At 54.2% G+C, this 16,691-nt stretch overlaps 5 protein-coding genes across 5 annotated transcripts; 3 read left to right on the top strand and 2 right to left on the bottom strand.

Annotated features, from left to right (window-relative positions):
- Nucleotides 1-410: 410 nt before the first annotated feature.
- PG994_010708 (uncharacterized protein) lies at nt 411-1,664 on the top strand (the record flags this gene model as incomplete). Its single annotated transcript, XM_066862117.1, has 3 exons — nt 411-886; nt 947-1,326; nt 1,393-1,664. The coding sequence occupies 3 exons, from the start codon at nt 411-413 to the stop codon at nt 1,662-1,664; spliced, it is 1,128 nt and encodes a 375-aa protein (XP_066711227.1).
- Nucleotides 1,665-3,046: 1,382 nt separating this feature from the next.
- Nucleotides 3,047-4,387, top strand: PG994_010707 (endoglucanase EG-1; the record flags this gene model as incomplete). Its single annotated transcript, XM_066862116.1, has 2 exons — nt 3,047-3,641; nt 3,699-4,387. The coding sequence occupies 2 exons, from the start codon at nt 3,047-3,049 to the stop codon at nt 4,385-4,387; spliced, it is 1,284 nt and encodes a 427-aa protein (XP_066711226.1).
- A 604-nt stretch (nt 4,388-4,991) lies between these two features.
- On the bottom strand, nt 4,992-6,203 carry PG994_010706 (uncharacterized protein; the record flags this gene model as incomplete). The annotated part of the gene is made up of 1 exon (XM_066862115.1): nt 4,992-6,203. The coding sequence occupies one exon, from the start codon at nt 6,201-6,203 to the stop codon at nt 4,992-4,994; it is 1,212 nt and encodes a 403-aa protein (XP_066711225.1).
- Nucleotides 6,204-7,359: 1,156 nt separating this feature from the next.
- Nucleotides 7,360-10,338, bottom strand: PG994_010705 (uncharacterized protein; the record flags this gene model as incomplete). Its single annotated transcript, XM_066862114.1, has 3 exons — nt 7,360-8,918; nt 8,948-9,142; nt 9,243-10,338. The coding sequence occupies 3 exons, from the start codon at nt 10,336-10,338 to the stop codon at nt 7,360-7,362; spliced, it is 2,850 nt and encodes a 949-aa protein (XP_066711224.1).
- Nucleotides 10,339-10,918: 580 nt separating this feature from the next.
- PG994_010704 (WD40-repeat-containing domain protein) lies at nt 10,919-12,619 on the top strand (the record flags this gene model as incomplete). Its single annotated transcript, XM_066862113.1, has 3 exons — nt 10,919-11,169; nt 11,223-11,757; nt 11,780-12,619. The coding sequence occupies 3 exons, from the start codon at nt 10,919-10,921 to the stop codon at nt 12,617-12,619; spliced, it is 1,626 nt and encodes a 541-aa protein (XP_066711223.1).
- Nucleotides 12,620-16,691: the final 4,072 nt, after the last annotated feature.

Below are 16,691 nucleotides of genomic sequence, written 5' to 3'. Positions count from 1 at the left end.
GTTCAAGATGATGGACAGGATGGGAAGCTGAGAGAGGTCCAGATTCGCTGCTGGCTTGCGTTGCAATTCCACAGACCTGGACTGGGGCCTTTTCACTGGAGCAGCAGGAGCTGAGCTTGCTGTTACAGGTAGCAACAGGTCTGGTAGCAACTACCGGTACCTCAACGTACAGACTTTAGGTACCACTTGCACTAACACTGGCTGGCCGGGGTAGCACGAACGGCGGGGAATCCTCGGCCAATCATAATTGAACGCCGCGACCGAGAACAGAAGTCAATCGCGTTACGTACGGAGTACATCATCCCTCAATCAACCATCAACTGATCCATCTATCAACAACATCGACGAAGAGGTCTATCCAAGCACGACGCCTTACACTACCAGGCTATTTGCTTTCGTATAAACACATTATGAACCCCGAAGCGGCCTCCGAAGTGACACCCGAACCCCAGGTCCTGTTCCGTGGCAAAAAGCGCAAGGGTCATTACAGGCAACGAGCGACAGACGATGGTGATGTACAAACACCGACTACCGTGGTCAGCCAAAGCAACGACTCGAATCGAGTAGATGGGACCTCGGCCCCACTCGCGATAGAACGGCCGACCGAATCGACACAGTCCGAGGAGCAAGTCGCCGCTGACGAGGAGGGCGTTTCGGTTGCTGAGCTCCTTCGCCGGCGCAATGCGCGAAAGTCACGTCTACGAGGAGTTGGGTTCGCGCCCAACGATGCCCAAGGAAACGACGTGTCCACTTCGTTCGAGGACGATCTGAGTCTCATGATCCGCGAGGAGGAGCAGAAGGCGGCCGTAGACGTATCGGCCGGCGGCATGAGCAAGCGCTTCTCGGCCCAGACCGGCCATGTGGGCGAGCTCGTGAACAAGCATATGTAAGTCGCGCCTCTTTCGCGCCTTCCATGGCCTCCCTCTACAGGTACTGATGGAGCAAGGGAGGATTATATAGCAGCCCAATTAGCGAAACGACATGCGCCTACTTCGCCGCACCCGCCCTCGGCCGCCCAGTCTCGGTCACTTGACCATGCGAATAGCAGTACGCATGCAGTGCCCAAACCAGAAGGCCACATCGCCATGCAAGGCAAACTCTTGGAAGTCGACCTCGGCGACGAAGTGCGCAACTGGAACGCCAACATGACGGAACGAGCAAGAAGGCAACTCGAGGGCGGCAAGGTCGAAGATGAAGAGCCGGCCGGCCCACCCAAGAAGGTCCGCTTGGGTCGCGATGGCAAGCCATGGAGGCCGCGGAACAGAAGGGATAGCGATGCCATTAAACGGGATCAGCTCGTGGAGGAGTTGATGCGAGAAAACAGACGTGAGTGGTCTCCCCTCCCTTGTGCGACACAGACCACTTCCAAAGCTAACCTCGTTTTCATCAAAGTCGATATGTATGAGACACCGAAAGCCCCGGTAGCCAGTACCTCGGCGGAGGATACTGCCGCCGCCGATGATCGCATCGCTGAAGAGTTTAGGAGAGAGTTCATGGACGCTATGGCGCAGAGGCAGAGGAGGAGGAAAGCGCCGGCGCCGGCTGCCAAACCAGGTGCCAAGAAGGACGAGGACGTCCTTAGAGGGCCCAAATTGGGAGGAAGCAGAAATACGCGGGCGGCTATGCGAGATCTTCTGTTGAAACAGGAGAAGGAAAAGCGGTAATGTGTGATGGCTTCATTCACGCCACTCACATGCATAGTCTTGGGTGGTCGACACGTTTAAAACAAAACTGCGCCATGATCCGGCTATCATTCGGCGCTTCTCCTATCACTCTTCGGGTAATGGTCTACTTCAAACGCAAGCGGCTTGGTTTTGTATAATGTTACAGGGCGTGTATGGCCTTGAAATATACACATTTCTCTTCATGGATTCTGTCATCTTCCCCGTTGTTGGGTACTCAGAGCGCGTTCGTACGTGTCGTCGGCTATAAACAGTCAGGTGGACGCCATATACTTGTGCACTACCTGCTCGCCACCTGATCCATCTTTTCCGGCCTATACTGGATTGGTGGACGAGGGGCGTAATGCACGATTGCAGCATCTTCACGATAGCAAGACGAAACTTGGAGATTGAAAAGTCACAATTCAGGCAGTGATCTTCTGGGTATTGGCTGTGCGATGCAGCTGGGCGCCAGTGCAGGACCTCGGTGATGGAAACACAAGATGTCTGCCAAGCTGCCTGCTCTCATGCCGGGTGCGGCGACAAAAAGGTTGTAGAAGCCACTGCGTCGGACAAACAGATGAACCCATAAAATGCCAAGACGTCACAATTCGTCCCGGGACGGCGAAATCTAACCAAGCTATACTCTTAGGTTGCAATATATCTGAATCAACCGACACGGCAGTGATCTGCAAGGGCCGGCACCACTGACCATTGCAGAATAGCATAGCGTTCCAAATTCAGCATGAGGACGGACACGGAATGACGCACAGGACAGGCCGTTGCCTACTAGTATGACATGATGATGTATAGTTTAATGAGAAGGAGAGAAGGGTGGACGAAGAGCAAGAGAGCGATCAAACGACACGGCGCAATGTCATGCCAAGCCAACCCCATCCCCATGCGTACGCATTGCCAGGCCAGCATGAAAGCTGATTATCCTTTGTTCTCTACCCGCCGGCCCGTCCACCCACTCCGCTATCCGCTTTGGCTACGGCGCGTCTACTTCCATACAACCGAAAAAGAGAACCGGCGCGGTGCATAGGCTTGGCGACGCGGGCGTCTTTACGCTATCTGGACAGCCATGGCGAGAGAATAGTCGTATCGTGGCCAGAGTTGGGGTCAAATCTGGGGACAAACAACGGAATTTCTCATCTCATGCATGCGTGGCTGGCTGTGGAGAAGAGCTCGTGGAAGAGAGAAACTATCAGCCGTATCTCATCGAGGGGGCGAGAATGCATGGCCATGTGTATAAAGAAAGCTGCCTGTCACAGAGAGAAGTTGGCTGGCTGGCTCAATAAGCGTGTCGTTCATCGCCTCTTTACAGTCTCCCAGCGACTCGCCGTCCGCTGTTCAATCGATAATTTAACATTCAGAGCGTCCCCATGGCTCGCAACTTGACCCTCCCGGCGCTCCTGGCCGGCCTCGCCGCCGCGCAGAAACCGGTGGGCACCGAGACGCACCCCAAGCTGACGACGTACCGGTGCACCGTGGCCGGCGGCTGCACCGAGGCGACCAACTACATCGTGCTGGACTCCTCGTCGCACTGGGTGCACCAGGCCGACGGCAGCGGCTGCGGCGACTGGGGCAGCGGGCCCAACGCCACGGCGTGCCCGACGGTCGAGGCCTGCGCCGAGGCCTGCGTCATGGAGGGCGTGTCCGACTACAGCACCGTCGGCGTCGCCACGGCCGCCGACGCCCTCACCCTGACCCTGCTCGTCGACGGGCAGGCCAAGTCGCCCCGCGTCTACCTGCTGGACGAGACCGAGCAGGCCTACGAGATGACCAAGTTCGCCGGCGGCGAGTACGCTTTCGACGTCGACGTCTCCAAGTTGCCCTGCGGCATGAACGGCGCCCTCTACCTCTCCGAGATGGAGGCGGCGGGCGGGAAGAGCGACTTGAACCCCGGCGGTGCCTACTGGGGTACCGGGTATTGCGACGCTCAGTGCTATGTTACGCCTTTCCAGAACGGTATTGTAAGTAGTCACCCACCACTTCCTTACTCCTCCAACACCTAACTAACTCCTCCCGCTCTAGGGCAACGTCGAGGCCAAGGGCGTCTGCTGCAACGAGATGGACATCTGGGAGGCCAACTCGCGCGCCACGCAGATCGCGCCGCACACGTGCAACCAGACGGCCCTGTACCTGTGCGAGGGGGCCGAGTGCCAGGCCGAGGCGTGTGCGACAAGAACGGCTGCGGCTGGAACAACTACCGATTGGACCAGCCCGCGTACTACGGCCGCGGCGGCGACTTCACTGTGGACACGACGCGGCCCTTCACCGTGGTGACGCAGTTTCCCGCGGGCGCGGACGGCCAGCTGCTCGAGATCGAGCGGCTGTACGTGCAGGACGGCGTCGTGATCAAGTCGGAGACGGTGGCCAAGGCCGGGACGCCCGCCGTCGACAGCATCACCGACGAGTTCTGCGCCGCGACGGGGGCGGCGCGCTTCGCGGACCTGGGCGCGCTGCGCGGCATGGGCGACGCCATGGCGCGCGGCATGGTGCTGGCCATGTCCATCTGGTGGGACGCCGAGGGCGCCATGGTCTGGCTCGACGGCAGCCAGGACGGCGCGGGCCCCTGCTCCCGCGACGAGGACAAGCCCGACGCCATCCTCGCCGCCGAGCCCGACCCGACCGTCGTCTTCTCCAAGATGAAGTGGGGCGAGATCGGGTCGACCTTCACCGGCACTGCGCCCGCCAGGCGGCACAGGGCCTTGAGGAACTAAGGGAGGATATATATGGCAACTGCCTACCTCCCCGTAGTTCGTTATTGTCGACGTAGTTTGTTGAATCGTTGTGAATAAGGAAATATGTTTTCATTGGCCAATGCCGTGGACTACTCTTGTGGTACTTGCTTGTCTGCGGCTGGGATGGACTTGTGAGAGTTTGGTAAGGTCAGAGTCAACCCATTGCTACTGATATTAGGCTCTCTTCTATTTCAAAACACAGCCATTGGACACCACAACATTTTCGGCGGTCCCAAGATGAGTGAGCGGCTGAGAAACCGTAATAACGTCCAGGAAAGTCACCCCAGACCTCGTACCAAAATTTGGGGTTGACCGAACTGGTGGTCTGATCGAATATGCGAGCAACCCCTATTCGAGGCCAAATAGGGGTAACTCGTATATTCCAAACCTACATGCATCCTGCGCCCACCAATACCAATTCTCACAATTACTGTATTAATTTTCAGATTACCATGCACCAGTAGAAACCTACAACAGACATAAGTCACTGAGTGACGAAAGTTGTGGTCTACCCAACCACTTGCAACGAGATCGAACAAATTCTCGTCTCAGCAGCCTATTTGTTGTGTTCCTAACTCTCGATTCAAGACTCAATAAAGTCCTGGACAGCACCCTGGCACCGTCCGCAGAGCTGGCTATATACCCGGGACAGCGACTCCGGATTCCTCTCTCCTTTTCCCAAGAGCACTTCCAGGTCCAAATCCTGCTGTGGCTGTTGTCGCTGCCGCCGCCGCTGCTGATGATGACCGATCTCCAGGCGCCGCCGTCGCTCATCCGTGGCCTCGGCGCCGCCCTGGGCCATCGTCCTCGTGCTGAGATTATGCTCCTGCAGCCGGCGGGTATCCTCCCGGAACTGGCGAAGCCCCATGCGCGACAGTTCCTCGTTGAGGTTGCGCACCGTGCGCCGTGAGCATTCGAGCTCCGCCTGCGCCCGGCCCAACTCCTGCTCCAGCACCCGCTGCCGCTCTGCGTTCAGCGGGCCGCCGGCGTCCCGCACCACGCGTTGCGCGAAGCTGGCGTGCGGATTCCGGGTCGGTTGGGCCAGCAGGTAGGTCCGCGGCCGTGGCGGCGTCGTCGGCGGTGAACTCGTTTCTGCTGCTACTGCTACTCCCGCTGCTGCTGCTGGTAATCGCTTCTGCTGCTGTTGCGCCTGTTGCAGAGCCAGTAGGGGACGATTATCCTGACTCATACTTCGGCGTCGGTTTGCTTGCTCGAGTGGTGTCAGTACTACTTCGGCAGGCAGTTCATAGACAGGCCCGCCATCCTTCTTTATCGGGGCCGCGACTGGTTTCCGCCGTATGCTGGGCCGAGGTGATGAGAGCGTCTGGGGTATGGAAGCTTCACCAACACTCCCTTCTGCTGCATTGGTCCTGCTTTCTCTTACGGCACTATCGGAACTGTGCTGGTCGTTGCTTGTACCGGCTGTTTTCAAACTTGACTGCCTCTCCACAACGGGAGTCCCGACAACTGACTCAATGCTCGGTAGAGTCTTTGTTTCCCTTTTCCCTCGTTTTTCCAACCTCGTTGAGCCCCAATTCAGCTTATATGGTGGTGGGGATGCCGGAAACACCAGAGGCTCGGCCCCGAGCAGCGGCCTCTTGTCGTCCAGGCGGATCCTCTGCGGCGGCGCGGCACAGTACCGCTTCTTGTCACACTCATTGCAGAGCTCGAGGGGCAGCTGCACGTACGACTTCCCGCACCTCCTACAAGGCTGCCAGGGCGGCTGGGCGACCGTCTTGGGCCGCGGCTGCTGTCGCGGCTGCAGCCGCTTCCTGGACGACGAAGAGGAGGCCATGATTCGGCGACAAGCATCGCAAGAAGGGTGTAAAGATGGCCGGGGCACTTTGGACATGACGACGGACGGGTTTTCTAGGCCCGGCCTGACATGTGACGAGGCTGACGTAGAGACGTCCGGGAGCTTGACAAGCATGCTGTTTGTTGGCATTAGCATTCCAGTCATGCTCTCGCTATGGTGGCCAACTCTGTGTTGGTCCGTCAAGCTAATACTCGATAAATATGGTTTATTTTGTCGTATTAGTGGTTCATGAAGTTGTTCGTCATTTTGGTCATGGCTAGCTATGAAGAATCTTGGCAGTTTCTCCCTTTTGCCTCTGCATTTCGTAGTGTGCAGCGCTGCGACGCGGGTCTCCATTTCCTTCCCAACTTCCCGCGCTTTTCCTGCAGAGTTGAAGTCGTACAGCAATGAACTGAGGCGAGGGATGGAGGATGGTATGCAGAGTTTCCGAACCCAAAACTAAGTTCTGCAAGGTTGATGTCGATAACCAGGACCTTCTTGACGTGCCGCTTACGCCACGGATTTGCACAATGAAGAAAAATTCAGTAAGCAATGACGCCTCGAGAAACCTTGGACCGTTCTATGCTATTGCCTGTCGATGTCTGTAAGATTGAAGTTGACGGTGTAATATATACAAGAAAATCCCCCCTCAACACAGATCGTGTGGGACTAAATGACAGATGCCGGGTCAGAACTAGTCTTGCATATCCAAGGTCAGCAGGTAGCTCGTCGTCGGATGATTCCAATGTAGGTATCAAGCGTGACTCGAGTGTCAGCCTCCAGTCTTAGACAGCCCCGTATTTTCTTGCATCGTGGGAATCGTTATGGCGAAAGACCCCTGTTCATTGGCCGTATCATCACCTCCCACCCAACGATACCAATGGGGCTTGTCTGCCATCTTTATGGGGAAGCTTCTTGGCGTGAGGGGAGGAACCACCGAGTTCCCTACTTTCCGGATACGCTGGTGTGCGCCCTGAACAGTTCCCAGCCCCAACCCAGACCCGGGCACTTGAGAGACAGGATCTTTCTCAATCCGACGTTAGTGGTCATGATATATATTGGGTTTAATGTAAGTCGTTTCAAGATGACTGGCATGCCGAGCTAGAAACCGGCTCACATCAAGACAGTAATTGGAGATGTGACGGCGCCATCTCCGCTAGAATCCGTGTGCCTTCCGTTTGATGGCGGGTTTTTTCACAGCACCCGAGGTGACAATCTTTTTGCCAGCTTTCTCAGATACAGCCGGCTTAACGCGCTTGGAACCTTCCTCTTCGTTGCGTATCCTCTCTTCCTCTCTCAGCTTGTCCTCGGCCATCTTTGCCTCGATCTCCATCTTCCGGTTGAACTCTGTCTCGGTTATGCGCTTCTCTCGTGCAGAGTAACCTTTCTCCTTCACCGAGTAAAAGACGCCGCCGAGCTCGGCGAGCCAATGGGGGTCTACCGAAGTGACGGTAGACATATACTCCTTGGATGTCAAGATAAGCTCGTGGTACACGACATAGTCGGGTAAGAAGCCTAGGCCGTACAATGCACTCGTTGGGTGCAGCTGCACAGTAACTGAAGTACGCAGATTGATGAACTCTCCAATTCCTTTCACCTTGGCCGCTTGATGGTAGTAACCTGAGCAGATGCACTTTCGTATTACGTCCCAGTCAGTGCCACAACTGACCATTTCCATCTTCTGCATTTTCATGATGTCTAATAGCTGGGTCCGGATTTCCCTAGCACGGTGGAGAGATTTCGGATGAAGGAAGTGGCGGGTAGACCAACCATCCGAGTAACCATTGGATTTCCACTGCGAATAGACGTGAAGATAGGTCAGGTGATCCGACTCTGGGACGAAGAACTTCTCGCGAGCAGCATCCGACTCTTCCTGGCGTTCCTTTGGCCGGTAGAAGACATTGGGGACCGAAAGCATAGATACAATAGTCACCATCTCCTCGCTGCAGCCGTATTGTTCGGACATGATCAAGAGCTTGGCCAGAGGCGGGTCCATTGGAAAGGCGTTCATCTTAGCACCAAGGTCTGTCAATTCACCTATATTGTCCAGTGCCCCAAGAGCCCAGAGATCAAATAGGGAAGTGGTGATGACTTCTTGAGGCGGAGGATCCATGAAGTCGAAGTCGAGGAGGTCCCTGACCCCGAGTGACTTCAAAAGCAGTACTGTATTGCTCAGGTTCGTTCTTTGGATCTCAGGGATGGTCGCGATGTAGAGCTCATCCTTGTATGCCTTCTCGGTGAACAGCCGGAATGCCTTTCCAGGTCCGGTACGGCCCGCACGACCCGCACGTTGACCGGCATTGGCCTGGGAAATGGGAGTGATCTGGAGGGCGTCCATACCCATGCGTGGGTTATATACCTTGAGTTTCGAATAACCGCTGTCGACGACATACATGATACCATCGACTGTCAAACTAGTTTCCGCAATGTTGGTGGCGACGATGCACTTCCGCACGCCAGGATCTGCCCTATCGAAGATTTTGGCCTGCAAATCTGCGGGCATTTGACTGTAGATAGGCAGGATACTGAGCTTCGGTGGATCATTCAGCGCGTTGAGTCGTTCTCTGACCAACTCGCAAGTGCACTCGATATCTTCTTGGCCAGTCATGAAGACCAGGATATCTCCAGCCCGCATGGAAACGTGGATGGCCAGAACTTGCTGCACAGCCTGATCAACGTAATCTTCGACCGGTGACCGATGAAACATGACATCGACTGGGAAAGTTCGCCCAGGGATGAAGAACTCCGGTGCTCCCCAAAGAACTCGGAAAACCGCTTAGAATTCATCGTGGCAGAAGTGACGATGAGCTTCAGATCACGCCGCCGCCGTAGGATTTTCTTGAATAAGCCCATCAAGACGTCGGTGTTCAGAGCTCTCTCGTGTGCCTCGTCCATGATCACACAGGAGTAGCGATCAAGGTCCTGTTCATTCAAGGACTCTCGAAGCAAAACACCGTCAGTCATATACTTGATCACGGTATCCTTGCTTGTGCAATCCTCGAATCGAATGGCATAGCCAACGAGACTCCCTAGCGTCACCTCCATTTTCTTCGGCCACTCGCTTGGCCACACTCATAGCGGCGACTCGCCTAGGCTGGGTACATCCGATCAAGCCTAGACTTCCGTACCCATCTTCGTAAAGGAATTGCGTAAGCTGTGTCGTCTTGCCCGAACCGGTCTCACCTACCACGATCACGACTTGATTATCGCGGATGACGCGAAGTAGGTCTTCCCGCACCGCAAAGGCAGGCAGGAACTCGCGTTGCTCTCTGAGCGTCTTGCTCTGGCTGAAATCACTCGCTCCCTCGTTCTTCTTCAGGTGTTCGCTGAACTTGTTCCCGGCCGGCTTGGCCTCTTCTTCAGCTGCGATAGGCAGTGCGCTGTCCCCTTCGTCCTCTTTGACGCCCATGATATTACCAAGATTCGTGCCTGCTAAGTTTGTGGCCTCCTGAGCCTGCCGCTGGCGCTCCCTTTGCTGCCTCCTATCTTTCACGGCACGGCTGCCTTTGCGACTAAAGACGGCCATATCACTCTGATAATCCTTCACAGCCGGTACGGGCTCCAACTGTTTCGTGAATACGGTTCGGCCATCGAGAAACGGCGGCTTCAGATCATGGACCAGCAAGTGGACTCTTGTGCCTTCTTCGTCGTCGGCAAAGTCGTCGTCGAGCCCCCGTCGTTGGGCTACACCGGAGGTAAGCATTCGGTTCGTCTCCCAAGCATCGACATCCTTCTGCTTCTGCATCTGCCGTGCATTCATGTGACGCATTTGCCCCGACTTCTTCTCGACAAGGGCTTCCTCGCGCTGGCGCTGGTCAACCCATGTCGCGTCATAGCTACCGAACGGATCGTGCGACTCATCGCCAAAGGTGTGGCCATTCTCGTCACCAAGGTACCAATCTCGGTCAAGTGCTGTCTCATCCTCGGCGCTCACCAGCGGCTCCTTCTGGTTGTCGAACTCCTCCTGCCGTGGCGTTGCGGCGAAGTTCCTCCGTGGAGTTGAGGAGCCATTATTGCCGTCGTTTGCGAATCGATGGGGTCGTTTAGGGAGTGATGAGTATCTATCGTCGGACCTGAGCGGGTTGAAGTCGACCTTCCGTCGCTTAGGACTGAAGTCTCGTGAGTCGCGGTCCATGGCCTCGAGTAGGTATTGCGATGTTGATGAATGATGGGATCCACTGAAAGCCGCCAGCAATATGGGAAGAAAACAGTAACGTAACTCCGGTACGGAGGTACCTGAGGGACGCTGGCTGAGCAGTGTTGGATCTAACTATGGCTACCTAGGTGCCGGGGTCCTGATTGGTGGTGCAACTCAAAGCCAATTGAATGTACTAAATCATTTCATGCCCTTCTTCCAGATACTCGGTGCATTGTAGTATGAAGTTGGTAATGAAATAAATATTGATATAATTGTGTGCATGTAGACACCGCATTTACAAGTCCCGATTATACAGCAGGCACCCCTAACATCAAGCTTGGAAATACACATTTGATGCATCTCCGTAGGTACTTCGATTCGACGTACGGATAGGCATCGCAGATAAGATAAGCCCCGCTAAATTTCAAAAATTTGGAAGTTCAGAGAGTTATGGAATTTCGGCGGGGCATTCAGCTCAGGATCTGTGATTCTTCTACCAAAAGGCTGCAGCAACAGAACTGTCTCGACTTCTGAGCCGAATATATCCTGTTGCCTTGGGAAGTAGCGACCGCCTACCATGTCTTCCATGATCACAACAGCGTCTTGGGTGCCGCGCGGCTTCGCGGCGCCGTTCCCCAAGAAGTACACCTTCGACGAGGCCGAGTTCGAGCGCATCGCTGAGCTTGCGAAGCTACAATTGAACGACGCAAATGAAGAACTGGAAGAGGCCCAGGAGGAGCAAGACAGCGGCACAATGGTCCAGGGAGAGGGTGGCGCCAGCACAAAGAGTGCAGCTAAAGAAAGCGCCATGGAGGAGGACTCAGAACCGTATGTAATAAGTGCCAGTCAAGTGATCGAGTTTCTGCTAATCAGCATCGCAGAGTCGATGTTAATGACGACGACCTAAAAGAGTACGACCTCGAGCATTACGATGAAGACGACGAGGACCAGCCGGAGGGACAGAAGATGGACATGTTCGGCAACGTCAAGTCTTTGGCGTATTACGAATCCAATAAGGAAGACCCGTACATCACGATACCCGACGGTCAAGACGACGAAGATGAGGACCGAGAGGACCTCCAAATCCTGGCAACGGATAACCTCTTATTAGCCGCCAAGGTCGAGGATGAGCTGGCGCACCTTGAGGTCTACGTGTACGAAGACGAAGCAGATAACCTCTACGTGCATCACGACATCATGCTTCCTGCCATCCCGCTCTGCGTTGAGTGGTTGGACGTCGCTGTTGGCAAACAGACCGTTGAGCAGCAGAGCTCAGCCGCCAACTTCGTAGCGATAGGCACAATGGATCCCGATATCGAAATCTGGGATCTCGACACAGTGGACTGCATGTATCCTAACGCCATCCTGGGCCAGGGAGGCAATCCTGAGGATGAGAAGAAAAAAAAAGAAGAAGAAGTCGAAGAAGGCTAACGACGAGTACCATGTTGATGCAGTTTTGTCCCTGGCTGCCAACCGGAAACACAGAAACCTCCTGGCATCCGCCTCAGCTGACAAGACCGTCAAGCTGTGGGACTTGAACACAACCAAGTGTGCCAAGTCTTACTCTTACCATACCGACAAGGTTTGTTCGCTTGCATGGCACACGGTAGAGTCGACCGTATTATTGAGTGGCAGTTACGATCGAACAATAGTCGCGGCAGATATGCGAGCCCCTGACGCCAAGGTGCATCGATGGGGTGTTGAGAGCGATGTCGAGAACGTCAGGTGGGATCCGCATGATCCGAACTGCTTTTTCGCCTCGACCGAAAACGGTATCATTCACTACCACGACGCCCGGAACACGCCCTCAAGCCCGTCAGAGAGCAAGCCTCTGTGGACTCTGCAAGCTCACGACGAGTCTCTCTCGTCGTTTGACGTGAATAGCCAAATTCCCGGCTTCATGGCTACCGGCTCCACCGACAAAACCGTCAAATTATGGAACATAACGCCCACCGGCCCCCAGATGGTAGTGTCGCGCAACCTTGACGTTGGCCGTGTCTTCTCGGCAACTTTCGCGCCTGACGTCGACGTGGCGTTCCGACTTGCAGTAGCGGGAAGCAAAGGCACCATGCACATCTGGGACACAAGCACCAACGCCTCTGTGCGCAAAGCTTTCGGCAGCAAGATGGCCAGCAAGCCTGAAGCCGACTTTGTTGAAGACAAACTTGTGGGTGTCGCTGCGGACGACAGCAGCTCTGATTCGGACGAGGGAGAGGAGGAAGAGGAGGATGAGGAGGAGGACGAGGAGAACGATGCAGACTCGATGGATGAGGATTAGCTGCTCGGCAACCCAGGTTGAAGTTTTGGGTTTGGCATGTGTGTCAGCTACCCCTTTGACGAATCTCAAGCTAGCGATCATCTGAGTTTACAATTCAAGCTGTTGGATGTCACTTAAGCCATGTGCATTTGGGATGAATTAAACATTTGCCCATCCTAAAATATGGGATGAACCAACAGGGGACCAACTGTAACCGAAGCCGGATTACACCATCAGTCAGCACTATTGTGTGTTAATCAGAGTGTCAAATAAGACACGCAGGATACGTCTCTGATTGTGTGTTATGCATCCTGTGGCTATGTAATGTGGTGGAACGTAGTCGTCGCTGCTGAATGGGAAGCTGGTGTTGCTCGGAATCCAGAGACCTATGCCTGTGGTTGTTCGATTTCAACGTGTCCACATATTCCCGTGTTGTGTACAGACCGTCAGACGCGGAGGTCAACATGACTCAGCTCTGTTAGACAGCTGCTACTATTTTGTGAACGCCGTTGCCACTTGCAAGCTTTTCAGAGGGCTAGGGGCAACTAACTAGTACATACTTCAACAGGAGGCTCACCATAGTGAGGATCTATAGTCCAGAACATGAATAATGTGATGGATAGCGGATGGGGGAGAGGGGGGGGGGCGTGTTTTACCCTTCATTGGTGTTGTGCCACGAGTCGGTAATAGACCGAGATTACGCGAAGATCATCAATCAATTGATTCATTCTCGAGACTTACAATAATGTGACAGGCAAAAATCGTCATCCTGCGCCTAGATGCCTCCTCGTCGAACAGACATTCCTGTGTAATCCCTCACACCATCAGTTAGTGAGTTGGTAGTCGAAGGCCCTGGCGCTGGATTGAGGCTTAGGGACAAGCGAGTCGCCCTTTTGGCGCGCGATAGCACACATTTCTAGGGGAAGGTGGTGAGTTGTCAGTTGTCAGCAAGGGTGGACTGTGTGGCTCCCACATTCCTGCCGGATGTTTAACAGACGTTTCCCGACCGACATGGCGGCTCGCGGGTGGTGATAATGCATGTTTGGACGAGAGGTGACGGGTGCTGAAACACTGGGATCGGAGGTATCCAATCAAGGCCTGGAACACCCAACCAATCACTTAGCCCCAAGCCACGCCGCGTTCGTTTCAACTATAGACAGGCCCTGAGCAGGGAACTGCTCGTGACCAATGCGAGGGATTTGGCCAAGAGGGATCTTTTTCTCCTGGTGGAGGCAGACCCTGGGCACTGGGCAGAATTGGGCTTGGCTTCTTCCCTTTTCAAGTATGGGTCGGACTTGTGCGCATCACGCATGTCCCTAAGTTGAACTCCATTCAGGCGCATTGATGATGAGCGCATGGCGGCTCCAGCAATGCTTGACCTGAGATCAATCCGCCTGGCACCTGGCTCCTGGGCAATCAAGTTCAATTTCGTGCCGAGGCCAACTGACGCACGCACAGCACATCCAAACCACTTGATCTTGGACGTGAATGAATCAACCGGTTCATGCGGAAAAAAAGAAGCAAAGCTTTGTGGTGCGACAATGGACGACCACGTAATACCATACATGTACATTGCTCTTTAACTTGAAGATGGAGGGACGATCATTTCCACCGGCTAGTAAAATTCTCTTCTTCGTCGGCTTTGTCAGGGTTAAATCAGGAACCGGACTGGCTTTGCCAATCGGTAACTGTTTGCGGTCATACAAACCGCCTGTACCTGCTGTACCTGCATGAAGAGTGCTAATAATTGGCTTGCACTTGCAGCTTGCATTCTCCCTTCAGCGTGGACCGAACCATCTCTCTCCCCTGCCCAGATTGGCCAGACCCTTGCCCGGCCAGAGCGGGGCAGACAAGTGGTGGGCAGCAAACAAGAGGGCAAAAGGGAAACAAGTCAACATGATTGGGCACCCCAAAACGGATAAGCCTATCAGGCCCGAGTTAATGCGCTTGTTCGCCGTCGCCGCCCTTCTAGCCTAAAAGCGTCGTGGTCCGGCAGAGTAGGCACGACAAGTGTGATGACGGACAAGGGTGCTGTTGTCGTTAGAGTGCATAAGGTGTTGGTTCGTTGGTTCGTCGTCAGGACTCAGAGCCATCCCTTTTCTCCTCTCGGCCTTTTGCTCTCTCTCTCCCCCTACTGCTAATCTGCGCTAATCTACTGTAGCGAGCATGTAAGTAAGTGCCTATTTTGGGGAGCTATGTAGTAGTCGCAGTAGAGTATGTAGCGTGTGCGCCTTTTGCAAGAGTCGGGAGTCAGCGACGGTGGTAGTAGTGGTGGCATTGGTGGGTGGCGTGCATCGTGGGTCGACGGTTGCTTTTTTGACAGGAGCCCGGCAAGCTGTGAATCACCATACACTCTGTTTGTTTATTTGTTTTTGGAAAAGAAGATATCAGAGCTCAGGGGGTTAGGCTTGCTTGGCCGACCAGCACATGCAATGGTAAGTCAGGAGTAAACAGGAAAGGAAGCACTCAATGAAAGTCATAGAAGCCGTAGGACAGTACGTAGGTGAGTCTAGAATGAATCAAGTGGTGTTGGGTGTCGCCAGTTCTTGCTGAGGTACCTACCTAGTGGTGTCGTCGACTCTCACCCCCCACCCCTGCCCAGGCCCTGCCTAGTGTAGTATCAAAGGAAAGCATCTAGCCTAGGATCCCCCCTGGTGCTGGACCTGGTCACCCTCCGCAAATCGTTGGTTCCTTCCATCCTCTATCCTTGGGCCCACTCGCGATTTTATTACCGTAGGCCGTCCCCATCTCCATCTCCCCCCCCCTCGCGAAGACGTCTATGCAACTGTCGTCGACTACCCACACATTCCAACTCTCTTTTTGATGTTGCTGGGCCTTTTCAGAACTTCCTCTTTCACAAGTCACTCTCTCGTCAGTCGCTTGATACGCAGGTCTCTTCTTCGACCTTGCTCGCCAGCCCGTGAAGTCATTCTTTTCTCTCACAAACCATTTTATTCTTCACCACAATCCCTGAGAAACCTGGTTGTTTCACTGTTTCCTGTCTGGTACAACAACACCAATCCGGCAAACTGTTATAGTTGGGCGGGTCTATTCATTATCTCAAAGAAGGTTGGCTATAGCATACAAACAACGACCGCAAAATACCGTACTCGAAAACGCATCTGCAACCGGTCAAACTTGAAGAAGCAATCGCTCCTTTTACATAAGCAAACGCAACACGCAACGCCGTCCAAGTAGCACGGCATCTTTCTCTCTCTCTCTCTATCTACTTCACTACCAGTCCGTACCTTTGAAAGGAACGGGACGTCTATAAGACGATACATCTAGCTGGACCCTTCAGACTACGATCAAGTCTCGGTCGTTTTGAACTTCGCTCAAAACGTTGACTTGGATTCAACAGTCGACCCAACAGCGTCTCGATTCTTCTTTTCCCCTTGGCTTTTACCACCACTTGGTAAGGCCATCCATTTAACCGCATTGCCCATCAGGGATCTCTGCTGCGCGTCAAACCCAGTATCGGCCATTCTTAGTTTTGGTCTTACAGCAGGAAACGAAGCTGTTGCAGCGATCGCACTCTGGGATTTCCCGGGCATTTTGATTCATTCATTGCAAGGTCGACCGGTGTTGGACTAGGCGAGGATCGCACTGGACCATTGGAATTTGGTGACGTTGACTAACACCGAGTGTCACGGCGCTGTTTTTTTCAGGGTCCTCATAGGCTGTTAACAACAAGCGGCCCATCTGACCCCAAATCGCCAAAACACCTTCCAAATCAAGGTGACATCTGCTGTGGCACAAGTTCAAAAGAGGGAGCTATCTGAGCGACACGCGACGACACAGAGCTGCAAGTCTTTGATGCGCTTGGCAGGATCAAGGATTGTCACATTGCCCACACCACTAAAAAGTCGCATCGCTCCTGCTGGTTTTAGCCTTCAGAGAGTCAAACCCTCGATTGTCTGTGAAGGTATACCAGACCGTTCGCAAATCGCCTGTCAGATTTGTCGTCATCTGCTTTTCTCCACGGTTTATATCCTTTGGAGAAGCTACACTCGACCCGTGCAAGCTTTCGCACTCTATCGATTTCTCTCTCAAGTTTGCCAAATTCCTGAGCGCACCGCCAACAACCCTCAAG

Source organism: Apiospora phragmitis (assembly GCF_038363925.1).
Source record: "Apiospora phragmitis strain CBS 135458 chromosome Unknown utg000010l:1.0-9815664.0:1.0-9183399.0, whole genome shotgun sequence".
Taxonomy (NCBI): Eukaryota; Fungi; Ascomycota; class Sordariomycetes; order Amphisphaeriales; family Apiosporaceae; genus Apiospora; species Apiospora phragmitis.
The sequence above is the reverse complement of the archived record's forward strand: the minus strand, read 5'-3'. Positions and strand labels throughout refer to the sequence as shown.